Source organism: Amphiura filiformis, chromosome 2, assembly GCF_039555335.1.
Source record: "Amphiura filiformis chromosome 2, Afil_fr2py, whole genome shotgun sequence".
In the NCBI taxonomy this organism is placed as follows: Eukaryota; Metazoa; Echinodermata; class Ophiuroidea; order Amphilepidida; family Amphiuridae; genus Amphiura; species Amphiura filiformis.
Window position 1 is genome coordinate 74,458,703 of NC_092629.1, and position 12,840 is coordinate 74,471,542.

Genomic DNA, 12,840 nt, shown 5'->3' on the forward strand with positions numbered 1-12,840 from the left:
CCTATACTAAATGCCCCGACTAGGCAAGATAATCGTGTTTTAATGTTTGTGGTTCTTTGTAGCCCTGCGGGGCAATCTACTTGGCTATCCGAATTTCGCGGTTTGTGGTTCTTTGTAGCCCTTCGGGGCAACCTAGTTGGATATTCCTATTAAGCGGCGGTTGTCGGCGATCTTTCGTGGTTTGTGGTTTTTATCAAGCCCTGCCCTCTATCGGGAGGTAATTTATAGTTTAAGCTTGTTAGATATCCATATTTCGTGGTTTGTGGTTCTTTGTAGCCCTGTGGGGCAATCTAGTTGCATATCCAAATTTCGTGGTTTGTGGTTCTTTATAGCCCTGCGGATATTAATATTGAGCGGCAGTTGTTGGCGATCTTTCGCGGTTTGTGGTCTTGATTTGTTGGATATCCATATTTCGCGGTTTGTGGTTCTTTATAATCGATAGGCCTGTGGGCAATCTAGTTGGATATCCAAATTTCGCGGTTTGTGGTTCTTTGTAGCCCTGCGGATAGTTGGATATCTCTATTAAGCGGCGGTTGTCGGCGATCTTTCGCGGTTTGTGATTTTAATTTCCCTTATCAAGCCCTGTCCTCTATCGGGAGGTAATTTATAGTTTAAGCTTGTTAGATATCCATATTTCGTGGTTTGTGGTTCTTTGTAGCCCTGTGGGGCAATCTAGTTGCATATCCAAATTTAGCGGTTTGTGGTTCTTTATAGCCAAGTTGGATATCAATATTGAGCGGCAGTTGTTGGCGATCTTTCGCGGTTTGTGGTCTTAATTTGTTCGATATCCATATTTCGCGGTGCTTTATATTCGATAGGCCTGCGGGCAATCTAGTTGGCTATCCAAATTTCGCGGTTTGTGGTTCTTTGTAGCCCTGCGGGGCAATCTAGTTGGATATCCAAATTTCGCGGTTTGTGTTTCTTTATAGCCATGTGGGGCAATCTAGTTGCATATCCAAATTTCGCGGTTTGTGGTTCTTTTTATCCCTATTAAGCGGCGGTTGTCGGCGATCTTTCGCGGTTTGTGATTTTAATTTCCCTTATCAAGCCCTGCCCTCTATCGGGAGCTAATTTATAGCTTAAGCTTGTTGGCTATCCACATTTCGTGGTGTGTGATTCTTTGTAGCCCTGCGGGGAAAACTAGTTGGATATCCAAATTTCGCGGTTTGTGGTTCTTTACCCTGTGGGGAAATCTAGTTGGATATCAATATTCAGCGGCAGTTGTTGGCGATCTTTGACGGTTTGTGGTCTTAATTTGTTGGACATCCATATTTCGGGGTTTGTGGTTCTTTATAATCGATAGGCCTGCGGGCAATCTAGTTCGATATCCAAATTTCGCGGTTTGTGGTTCTTTGTAGCCCTAGTTGGATATCCCTATTAAGCGGCGGTTGTCGGCGATCTTTCGCGGTTTGTGATTTTCCCTTATCAAGCCCTGCCCTCTATCGGGAGCTAATTTATAGTTTAAGTTTGTTGGATATCCATATTGTGTGGTGTGTGATTCTTTGTAGCCCTGCGGGGCAATCTAGTTGGACATCCATATTTCACGGTTTGTGGTTCTTTATAGCCCTGTGGGGAAATCTAGTTGGATATCAATATTCAGCGGCAGTTGTTGGCGATCTTTCGCGGTTTGTGATTTTAATTTGTGAGAATTTATAATATTTATTCCAAATTTAATTTCAGTCTGAGCTGTGAACAGAGCCACTGATATATGTGTTTTAAATGACGAAGATGTCATGATAGTCAGGCATGGTGAAAGCATTTGGATGGTGAAAGTAGGCCCTAGGCCTAGGCCTAAATGTGTATAAAAATCAAACATGTTTGTTTGATGGAAAAAAAATATAATATCACAATAGCAATGGATGTTCAAAATGGTGTTATTCTTGATTTATAACAATAAATTGGTTAATAAAACATTAAAAAAAACAGTGGTGGGAAGTTTCGAACTTGAGCAAAAATTCACAAATGGATTAAAAGTCCATGGCCTTAACCGATTCACCACGGGGATGTCCCGATATAACGACGTGCGAAAGTGGAGTATTTATTAATATGAATGTATGCTGTGGTCCGGAAAGAATAAAATAATTGTGAAAAACTTGATTTTTTGGCGAATGGGATCCAGAATTTGTATGTAGGGTATCTAGGAAAATGCTAGGGTATATTTGAAAGTGAATCTCAAAAAGTAGTGCGCCAGTGACAGCCATGTATGGCTGTAGCAGTGACGAAAGATTCTGGATATCAGTATGATCAGCTATGATTTGCCACTAATTTTGGCTATGAAATACCGCGTGAAATGAAGCAAGAATGTTTGTTTATTATCAAACAATCGGATTGACTCTAAGATTGGTGTAACTTTTTGAATTAATGAGTTATTAAAATATTACACTTTGGACAGTAAATAAGATTTAGCATGGTTTTAGATATATTTTGTACCCAGCGAAAAATATCATAGAACAATAGCGTTTTGTTTCGTGTAAATATAGTCCCGCGGTGCATCTGTTTATTCTTCTTTTCAGTCGTTTTTAAAACTTGCTGGTCATGCTACCGCGTGACTCTAATAGTCCCGCGGTGCATCTGTTTATTCTTCTTTTTCAGTCGTTTTTTAAAACTTGCTGGTCATGCTACCGCGTGACTCTAATGTGTATCGAGGATTTGCTCAAAACCCTTTACACCTTTGTGGATGGGGCTCTTCATGTTTACATGTTTTAAAAGCGCTCGATAGTAAGCACATGAAGTAGGTCACCCTATATGCCAATGGAAAATGATAATATTCAAACATTCAACGTTTGTGTCATTTACCAAAATTGTATTAATATTAAAAAATTGTTGCCCTAAGGTAAGGGGAAGGGTACTTATGTATATCAATTAGAACCTTAAAGTTCCTTTATCGATTAAAATATCCAAAAAATTGGAAACGCAACACTTCAGTTCAGCATTGAAAATCATGCTTTGTTTACTTGTTCGACTGAGTTGATTAAAGAGTTCAAATGCACCATTTTTATGCATGTGTCAAATGTACCATTAGTATGTATGTGAAATGAGAAACTTACTTCTGAATCATACGTAAATAGTATTCAACAATTTATTTTTCTTGAAAATAAAAAGCAATGAATAATATTGTCTCCACATTCATTTTTATTAGCATTGACAGCGATTTTGAGAGGATCAAAAACACTAGGGTTGCCATACAGAGCGACGGCAAAGTCACGTGGTACGCGCCCGCCATTTTATGAGCTCATGTCGGATAAAGGTCCAATATTTCCCCTTTGATACACAAGTCTGCATACTACAATACTCGTCCTGGGCATACAATGGATTTGAAGTGGATTTATTTCCCGACAAAAGCAACGATTCCGTTCAGGATAGGTAAGTTTCACTGGAAATATCAAAACCGCCCCACAATTCCTTGCGAGCAACGAACATAAGAATATAATATCCCATGATGCTAAATTTGCTCAATGGCGTGAAAAATTTCTTGCGCTACGTGCGCAGACATTGTAGTAAAATTGGGCCGAAAAAATGCTCAATGCTCAAAGTTTTCCTCCCCTGACAAAAAGTTCAGGCACGCGTTGATCCCCTGTTTGTTCATGCAATACGAAAGATATCACTGGTTTGAGGTAATAACTAACTAACTAACTAACTAACTAAATAAATAAATAAATAACATCACAATTCTAAAATAATCAAGTTTTACTCCAAACTCTCACATGCATGGTTTTACAGTTTCCCGTCATACGACTACCGCCTGACCATGCAATACGGCGCGCTATTGCCAACGCGCGACGCACAATTATCGCGTGACGCGAGGCAGCGCGTAATTGCAGTCTCTACCGCATATATGCGATTAGCACGGTTACAATACTCCGCGATTATGCAGACCCGCTAGTTTGCGGTGCTGATTAAGAGCTGATTAATATGGCTATATTGTAGGGTAATTTATGAAAACTAAACGATACGGAATTATATTATTTGGCTATTAACCAATGAAATGCCGTTCATAGTGCAGTTTTGTCCACGGCAAATTCACCGTGACCTTTTCAGCCATAAACCCGCTTAGTGAAGATTAAACCGAAATATGCAGTACTAAACCATTATAGTAATCGATTGTCCAATGCACATTTCTTACCACGTGATAATATTAATCCAATGAGCGATCGAATTGTCCGCTACGGTCGACTAATCCAATCGATAATGACGCTATTGACATGCACGGGCGGAGCTCCACTGACTGAGTTTGGGGGATTCTTCACTGGTTTGCTATCATTTACTCATCAAGGCGCTCCACCGTTATTATAAGGACTATGCTAATATTTTAAAGATTGACATGCAGAAAATAAACAGAAAGTACTAAATTTGTATCTATTACGGTTTGGTGGTACCCCTCTCCCAAACGCGACCAAGTCGGGCGGCCCGGTGAAGCAAAATGTGCACTGGATTAACACGGGAGTTTGGATAAGATGGTAGATTTCCTTTCTCATATAAATGCATGCTCCCCCGTTATTAAAGCTTGTACCGGATTACAAATGCAGATATTTTGAAAAGAATAAGTAATTGAAACATAGGGCAAGTACTAAAATCAGAGCTTTTATACTTTTTGATATATGACGCTAACTAGTTCATCTCATATGTCTACAACACAGCGCTACCAGTAGGGCTCAATTGCCTATTGTGAGTGCCCCTTTGTTGTGTGCATACATGTAGTTAACAATAACTGCATGATGTTTTCATGTCTACTGAATGATAAAGTGTTGTACATAAAAACTTGGGCATTAATTTCGACTCCATTGATATGCAAAAATATCGACTACTCAGAGCCAGAAGGTGGTAAGTACAATAGCTACCCTATAAACATTTGGCAATTAATTCGATATTCTGTCGGTCCAGCTTCTAGTCTTGTAATCAACACGGCTGTTTGATGTGATCATTTATTAGTTTTTCAAACAAAACATCATGCACAACCCAATTTTAGGCTTAAACAGCTAAAAGCGATGTCATGCTAATGTATACAGATGCTTTTGAGTCATTTTATGTTATGTTATGTTCAACTTTTAATTTCTCCTTTTTTACAAAATTATTCACTTTTACAGCATTTTTTTAAAGCTTTTTGGATATAAAATGTATCTGTTTATGACAAAATTGGTGGCGCTATTTAGTTAGAAAAGTGAGAAACCGGCTGTGAAGGAGAATATCGATGTTGTCACTCCAGACTGGAGTGACAACATCGTCAATTTCGGAAAAACCAACACTCGACCATGGAATTTAATTGTCGGTTTGTCATTATATAAAACGATAAATCAAGTAAGTAACTTCCATTGTGAAAACTTAGAAACTTGTTTGATTCCACTGACTATTTGCGATCGAAATATACGCAACACAAATGACAGAAATCACCAACACAAATCGAACCAAGGACTTGTTTTTCAAAAATTTTGAGTCCCATCATCAACCGGAAGTGACGTGACACGGACCGACAGAATAGTTGATATAGGCTTTTCCTAATTTTGCAGGTTTTCAAGAGAACGTCAATAGGAAAATAAATGTCCATATAAATGTCCGGGAAAGTCCATAATCTAGAACTAGCTGAGTAAATGGTTTGCTCTGCACAAACGGATCTGATTCATTTTGTATGAACAAATGCTTTAAAACTAGTTGGAGATAATTCAAAAAATTTTGAACAAAAACATTTTTGCTGATATTGTCTCTGATCGATCCTTTTGATAAAAGAAATGTGTGTATAATATTAAAACATTCATTTTATAGCCAGAACCATAAGCGGTACTTGAAAATCATGGTAATTGGCTTAATTTAAAATGTATAGTGTAGAAAATTTGGGTCAACTAATGTTAACTAATTCGCTACTTACCTCTACGCCCCAGGATAGGATTTCCCACACAACAACAAAATAGGTATTTGTAAAGTTTCGACAACTTGTTTCTGACTCAATTATATCTTTAGTGGTTAGTTTGGAATATACCGGGTGTCCCAAAAAAGTTACATGGGATTTTTGAAAATAATCTAAGTTAATGTTAACAAATATAAATATTCTTTTCATGACATAATCTATGTACCCTCTGCTAGTACCCCTGTGAATGTCAAATTCACAACTTATGTACATGTTCTAAATCCGCATTCCTGAGCAAGCTCTGTACGTGACATAATGCAACACGAGGTTCATTATACCACCGTCACAGCCACCGTACATTTGGCTGGGCACTTGAATAGGCCCAGCCATATCATGGCAGATTTTATTCTGATAAACAAAGAAAAAAACTTCTTCAGTTTTATTTCAAGAGTTCCGTCAGAAATGTAAAAACAAACAGCAGCGATTTCAAGTCAACAAAACCCAAACAAGGCCTAAATGCAAAAGATTGTTATTCATTTCACCATGTTAATGATATGAGAAGCAGCGTGCAGAACTGATTTCACCAAAAACGTGTTCTTCTCTAATGACCACCTCCTTTATTTGTAACCAACAAGAGTCAAGAAGTTCTAAAACTGATTTATTTTCAGTGTACAATATTCTACTTCTTTTGTTCAATAAGTTCAACAATGAAAAATAAGAGAAACATAATTATATAAAAGGTAATAGAGACCAAATGGGAAAACAAAGGTGTGCGTGTGTTAAACTTTCTTTGTGCGATATTTTGATGGTTAGCCACTCTTGACAACCCTGTCATCTTGCGCTCATAAGTTAAGTTGCTTTTAAGATACAGAATTGACACTTGGCAAACCGTTACAAGAAGGATCAATAAAAAAATCTGAAAAAATGACATTGTTTTGTTGTACCATCACAAAATGCGCTTCATTTTCTACATGTAACCTTTTTATGGGACACCTTGTATAATGCTTCAAAAATGAAATAATCTACAAGTTAAGTAACTGTTACAAATGTACAGTGCAAAAATGTTCCGAACATTTTAAACAAAAGTGATTTTTGGAAAAATTAATTACAAAATAAAGTGGTTGATACTTATTTTGTTCTGCGTGGCATGAATTCATACCTAATGATTTTTTTACGTCAAGACATATCAAGGCATTAACAGCTAATATCGTTGCGATAAAACTGACGGGTTGGCGCCTAGATAGCTATTAACCTCCTTTTTGAAGCTGCTCCGTTTCGCATTCCAGGAATGTGAGGCGGGAGTGCATTCCATGTGCGGGCTGTCGCGGGATTTGGCACGATATGACTTTATTTCCCCCAACTTATAGTAATTTGAATGAAAAAGAGAGTTTTCAAAAGTGACAAATTTACATTTACTTTTTCCTCGAAGCACACAGATTATATCCTAGCACGCTGTAATGATCCCGTACGTAATAAAAGTCATTAGTCTGTGCACTCATAGAAATTGTTCGTTGGCATTACTCAGTAAGTTGATGTAAGTCGTAAAATGAAACTAGGTTAGCATAATTTTCTAGAGGTGTGCTATAGTATACAAAATTTTGCACTGATTACAAAAATAAATATTTGAATACTGCTAATTGTGCAGAAAATGATCAAATTACGTGAATTAAGTAACAAAGTACCAAATTGGAATAACTCAAAACAATAAGTACAAGTAACTTAATATGAACGAGTTACATCAACTTACATGTTGAGTTACAATAACTCAACTAATTGGTTCTTTGAACCTTGTCTATTTTTCTAAGTTCCCTGAACTTGAATTCAGAAGTTGGCATTACTTAAAAAGTTGACGCAACAACTTACATCAACTTTTTAAGTAATGCCAACAAAGTTGATTAGTTGACGAACGTTTTGAGCTTTTTCAGCATTTTTAAATTCGGATAACTAAAATGAATTTTGTTTTGGCAACTTTTACAATATTTTTGAGTTGTCCAAACTTACTCCTTTTGAATTGTGCCAACAAGGCGAACAAATCATTTCTATGAGTGTGGAAATCGCCTTGAAGGAGGAAATATCCAAATTTGTCACTTTCGATACTCTATTTCTTGTCATTCAACTGCGTATAGCTTGGGGAATAAAGTCGCATTATGTGGGATGTGATGCTGTAGTCAAGGAGACAGAATATCCAGGTCTCCCATGTCCCTGATCCCATGTTTTCTACCATAGTGTTATAATAATTATGTATTATTCTCCCTCTGTATGTAGCTATTTAGAAAACGGCGTATGGGATCTTCTAATGGTACACGCAGATAGGATGATTAACGAGTATGCATGTTGTCCAGAACCCTACCCAGAGCTAGCCTACAAATTGGTATTAAAACGACGATCGAAATACTATATTTCGTACCTCATTCTACCGTGTTTATTTCTGTCAGCGCTGTCAGTCTTAGTGTTTTACCTCCCTGCGGAATGTGGTGAAAAGTTAACATTAGCTATTACAAATTTGTTAGCCCTGGTGGTGTTTCAGCAGTTGGTTGCAGAGTCTATGCCACCAAGTGGAGAAGACCCACCTCTGATCGGTAAGTGCAATGTTAGAATCACTTGTCCAAATTCTTGGATAGATCCCAGCAATTTCTGACCAAATATTTACAAATGTATGGTTTCCAATGAGGGATCTGATTATGCACGGTTAAAGGAATAAAAATCAAGTGTTTTTCAGTTGGCTATGACTGCTCATATGTTCGAAAAGTTAAAATAACCAAAAAAATTTCAACGGAAACTGAAGGCTATATAAATAAATATTTATTTGCTAATAATCGATAATAATCGTTACAATCCTCATTTTAGTAATGACTGACTGATGATTTAGGTGTTTTAGAACGCCCTCTTGAAAAATAAGACAATACAATACAATACAATAAACGGAATTTATATAGCGCCTTAGCATAAGTATGAACAAAGCGCTTTACAATGGTCTTAAAAGTACAACTTACACTACATCTTAGGCTACACTTAATGTACAACTTAATTAAAAATAAAAAAACTTAGTTAGGAAACAAATAGGTTTTCAGGTTAGATTTAAAAGTGGCCAGACTATGTGAAGTACGAAGTTTTAAAGGTAATTTGTTCCAGAGAGCTGGCACAGAATTGCAGAAGGCATTATTCCCATATGTTGTGTGAGTTCTTTTACATTCAAGCAGACTGCCATCAGCATGTGATCGTAGGAACATACCATCAGAAAATGTGTGAGATTTTAGGAGCTTTTGTATGTACAGTGGTGTTGTTTCATGTCTACTTTTATAAGCGAAAGACAATAATTTTGAGAAGATCCCGGCCCCCATCTTTGTTTAGATTGCCTCGTTTCTCCTGTCTGTTGGCTCTCAATTATTCATCCAAACATCCAGTAATCTACACATTTTTATATGCTATACTCATTAAACACAATACCTTTAACAAAATACTTTTAAATGTCAGGTTAAAAAAAGGAACACATATGGAAAGGTTTCTATATAAAAACGATTCTCTTATAAACCATCATGCGCACAGTTTCCACCTCGATACGCCTGAGCACACATTTTCGTGCAAGAGCTCTCAAAAAAGCAGTGATTGTCTCCACTACGGTCTTTGATTACACTACACGGTTGAGTGCGTAGCTTCGAAGAGCTGCAGAGCTTCTAGCTGAAAAATGGGCCTCTTTGATTGATGTTTGTAGAAACCTCAAGTGTTCCCTTCATCCAATCAGATTTTTTTAAAAATCAAACAAAAGCTAACACTTCCCCCTAAAAACACTTTTCGTCACTAGGTCAACAGATAACGCAATTTAATGTTATAGCAAGGCGAATTTGGTAAATCTGTTAAAAACTTCCTATCGAAGCACATTTTTTGACCAAAATGTAGGTTTTAAAAGTCAAAACCTAAAGTGTTCCTTACAATATTTAAATTTTATGTCATTAAATGAAAAAGTACACTTATACTGTCCATATGCTAGCTTCACTAGAATGAGCAATGGCCAATTCTCTTTAAATTGCAAATCTTGAGCAAAAAGTTACTATTTTCGTGTGTTTTGTCATACGGTTGTAAATTCAATGAACTGTGAATTTGCTATAAGAGCGCTTACAAATTGATGTGTATACAACTTTTTAATTACATTCAGAAAACTTCCTGCAAAACATTCCATAACATTACGTTATTAAGCGTTGACAAAATATTTTGCACAAAAGTTTGCCAAAAACATGTTTTTGTAGTGTTTGTTCATAGAAAAGGTTTAAAAATGTTTTCATAACCCAACATTTAAATCAGGCGGCGAATGGCATGATCGAGCCGGCGACTTGTGAAACCGCCCGGCCGTATTGCATCTTCCATATACTTGGTTTGTTTTGTGGGGTTCATTATCGAACCCCAACGGTTTTAGCTTGCATTTATATTATTTATTAACATAGGCCTATTTGTTTGTGAGCGTTTTAAAATTTCAAAATAATCCTATTCAATTACACGGTTGACGATGAAAATTTACTGAATTTAGAGAATGCACGGCGACCACCACCTGATTTAAATGTTATTAAAACGAAACCATAACGAGTTTATAACACGATTATAACTTTTTAGAAAAAAGAAATTGAGGATAAAGTTCCGTGAACGTAACAGTAGTATTTACTATATGCAATGACGTATAGCAATACAAATTCCTTGTTTATCCTTATTTATGCGAGTTCGACGATGTGATAATTTTCGAAATGCATGTTGGGATTTTATTATTTCTGTCATATTTACCAGCTCTGCAAACCTTTTTATCCTGTAACATGTAGAAATCGCTATTATATTTTTTAATTATTTAATTCAATAACAGTATTTTGTTGACGTTTTTTCAGGTGATTATTTCCTCGCTATGATAACGATGGTGTGCGTGTCTGTAGTCACGACAGTTTTTGTTCTCCACGTCAGCTCGAAAAGCGGATCCGTTCCTTATTGGGCACAACTATTATTCCTTCGATATCTCGCGAGATTTACGTGTATGTACCACGAAGAATACGACCATCCGCCATCAAAGTTGAAGCCCCGCGATTCGTCAACTGCAGAAATTTCTTTCAAACTACTCAATGCGGATAATAAACCAGATGCTAAAGGAATCCCGGATACAAATGACGTCAATCAAAATGGCTGCCAAATACCAACTGCAATGGCGGATGACTTGCATTTTATACGAAACGATCTTGAGGATAAAATCATGGAGGATAATACAATGTCGCAGTGGAAACACATTGGACGAATTGTGGATAGATGTTTGCTCGTTGTGTTTTTGGTCTTTAACACAATAACATCACTTATTTTGATTATAAGGGCAATGGGACCTGCAGAACAATCGCACGCAGTGGCGTAGATAGGGGTAGAGGATACATAATGGTGCCCCTTCCCCAAATCTTGAAACAAGTGCCCGAAAATTTACACAAATAGGGCCTATCACGCATTCATTTTGGTTACAATGAAAGTTCCATATCGGTCTTAAATTTATCTTTCAAATGATTTTGTGCTAAATGCGCACGAAGCGCGCGACAGTTTTGACTTTCAACCCTAGGTGGGGGCGCAGAATCGATACTGTATTCGTGCCCCCTCTGCCTCCACTGCTAAAGCTGAATAATTTAAGATCGCTTTTGTAAACCGCTTCTTCTTATTAAAAATTAATGGTCGTCAGCTGCATGAAATCTCGGTATAAAATATCGCCATATAAAAGTTGCCATCGAAGCACGGTTGTTTGATGCGATCATTTATTAATATTTCTAGCAAAACATTACATAATTTGCAATTCTAGACCTTTTACAATACCAACTGCTATCACACAAATATAGATGAGTTGACATGTGTTTACATTTGATACGCCCTCTGTTGATATGAGAAGAAAACTGCCAGGCAAAAAACACTATAGTTTACATGGAAAAAGTTTATTTTTCTTCATAAACTTTGGTTTCAAATCAAATACTACTAAAAATGTGATCCAACTTGTTTACAAATGCATCAAGCTAATACATAGTATCACACAAAACTTCAAAGGTTTTTAAAAGTTGGGTTTTGAAGAGATTTATGTGGTCTGCCATAGAATGTAAACATGTGACTTCATAGGTCAACTCATCTATACACATAAATTATTTAGCCATTGTATATGCGTGTGTAAATTGAGGGCGCTATTTACACATATTTTAAATTTAATATAGCCCAATAACATGAGTTATTTCTTCCATTTTATGATATAAAGTAGTTTGAAAATTTCCTTGCTATAATTTGTTACTAATGTTACTAATTTTTATGACATTTTAACAACCATTGTACGACTGTCTACCCCTTGTAAAGATGCAAACAAGATTTAAGGTAAACAGCGCCATCAGTGTTCAACTTAATACAGTTCTACATGCCATCCAACAACCGTGGAAGATGATTGTCTTATTGACAACCTCGTCCCACGCTTTGGTACCAGTTGAAATTTCCATTTTTAACCTGTGTAATTTAAGGACTGAAATATATTTAGCCTAGATTCTGTAGCGAAAATGCCCGGCCAAAATGTGTCAAAACTGGATCAACTTGCTATTTGCACGGTGTTATATGGGCCTCAAAATTCACATCTTGGCTTAGGGGTCTTTTTATCTTTTCAGTTTCCGTAACTCTATTGTTCAGATACGAAAACGCAAGGGATTCAGTAAGTTTACTGTAATCTGACTTCATTGTTAACTCTGAAGTACCAATCAGCTTATTTCAATAGAGGTAATTGCCTGTGTCAATAAAGCCCATAAAGGCTGGAGATAAAATAGTATTGAACACCGGTGTCCGACCGCTGTTTTAATGGTCTAGCGCCCTCTCGTGTTTGACAGTGATAAATTGATTCACATTATTATGACAAAATGCCAATCCGAATGAAAAGGTCCACTTTTTTCTGTAAAAACGTTGGAAATAAGCCCTTCAATCACAAAAGGTCCGCTTATGAGCCTGTCGCGCCCCATTGCACTTGTGCAGGG

At 36.9% G+C, this 12,840-nt stretch overlaps 1 protein-coding gene across 1 annotated transcript in view; it reads left to right on the plus strand.

Annotated features, from left to right (window-relative positions):
- The window catches only part of LOC140146609 (neuronal acetylcholine receptor subunit alpha-10-like), a 32,234-nt gene extending 20,777 nt beyond the window's left edge, over window positions 1-11,457 (plus strand). Inside the window, exons 5-6 of the mRNA XM_072168479.1 lie at window positions 8,105-8,418; window positions 10,708-11,457. Coding sequence (XP_072024580.1) covers window positions 8,105-8,418; window positions 10,708-11,216 — 823 coding nt within the window. The 3' untranslated portion in view covers window positions 11,217-11,457. The remainder of the gene's footprint in view (window positions 1-8,104; window positions 8,419-10,707) is intronic.
- The last annotated feature ends 1,383 nt before the right edge of the window (window positions 11,458-12,840 follow it).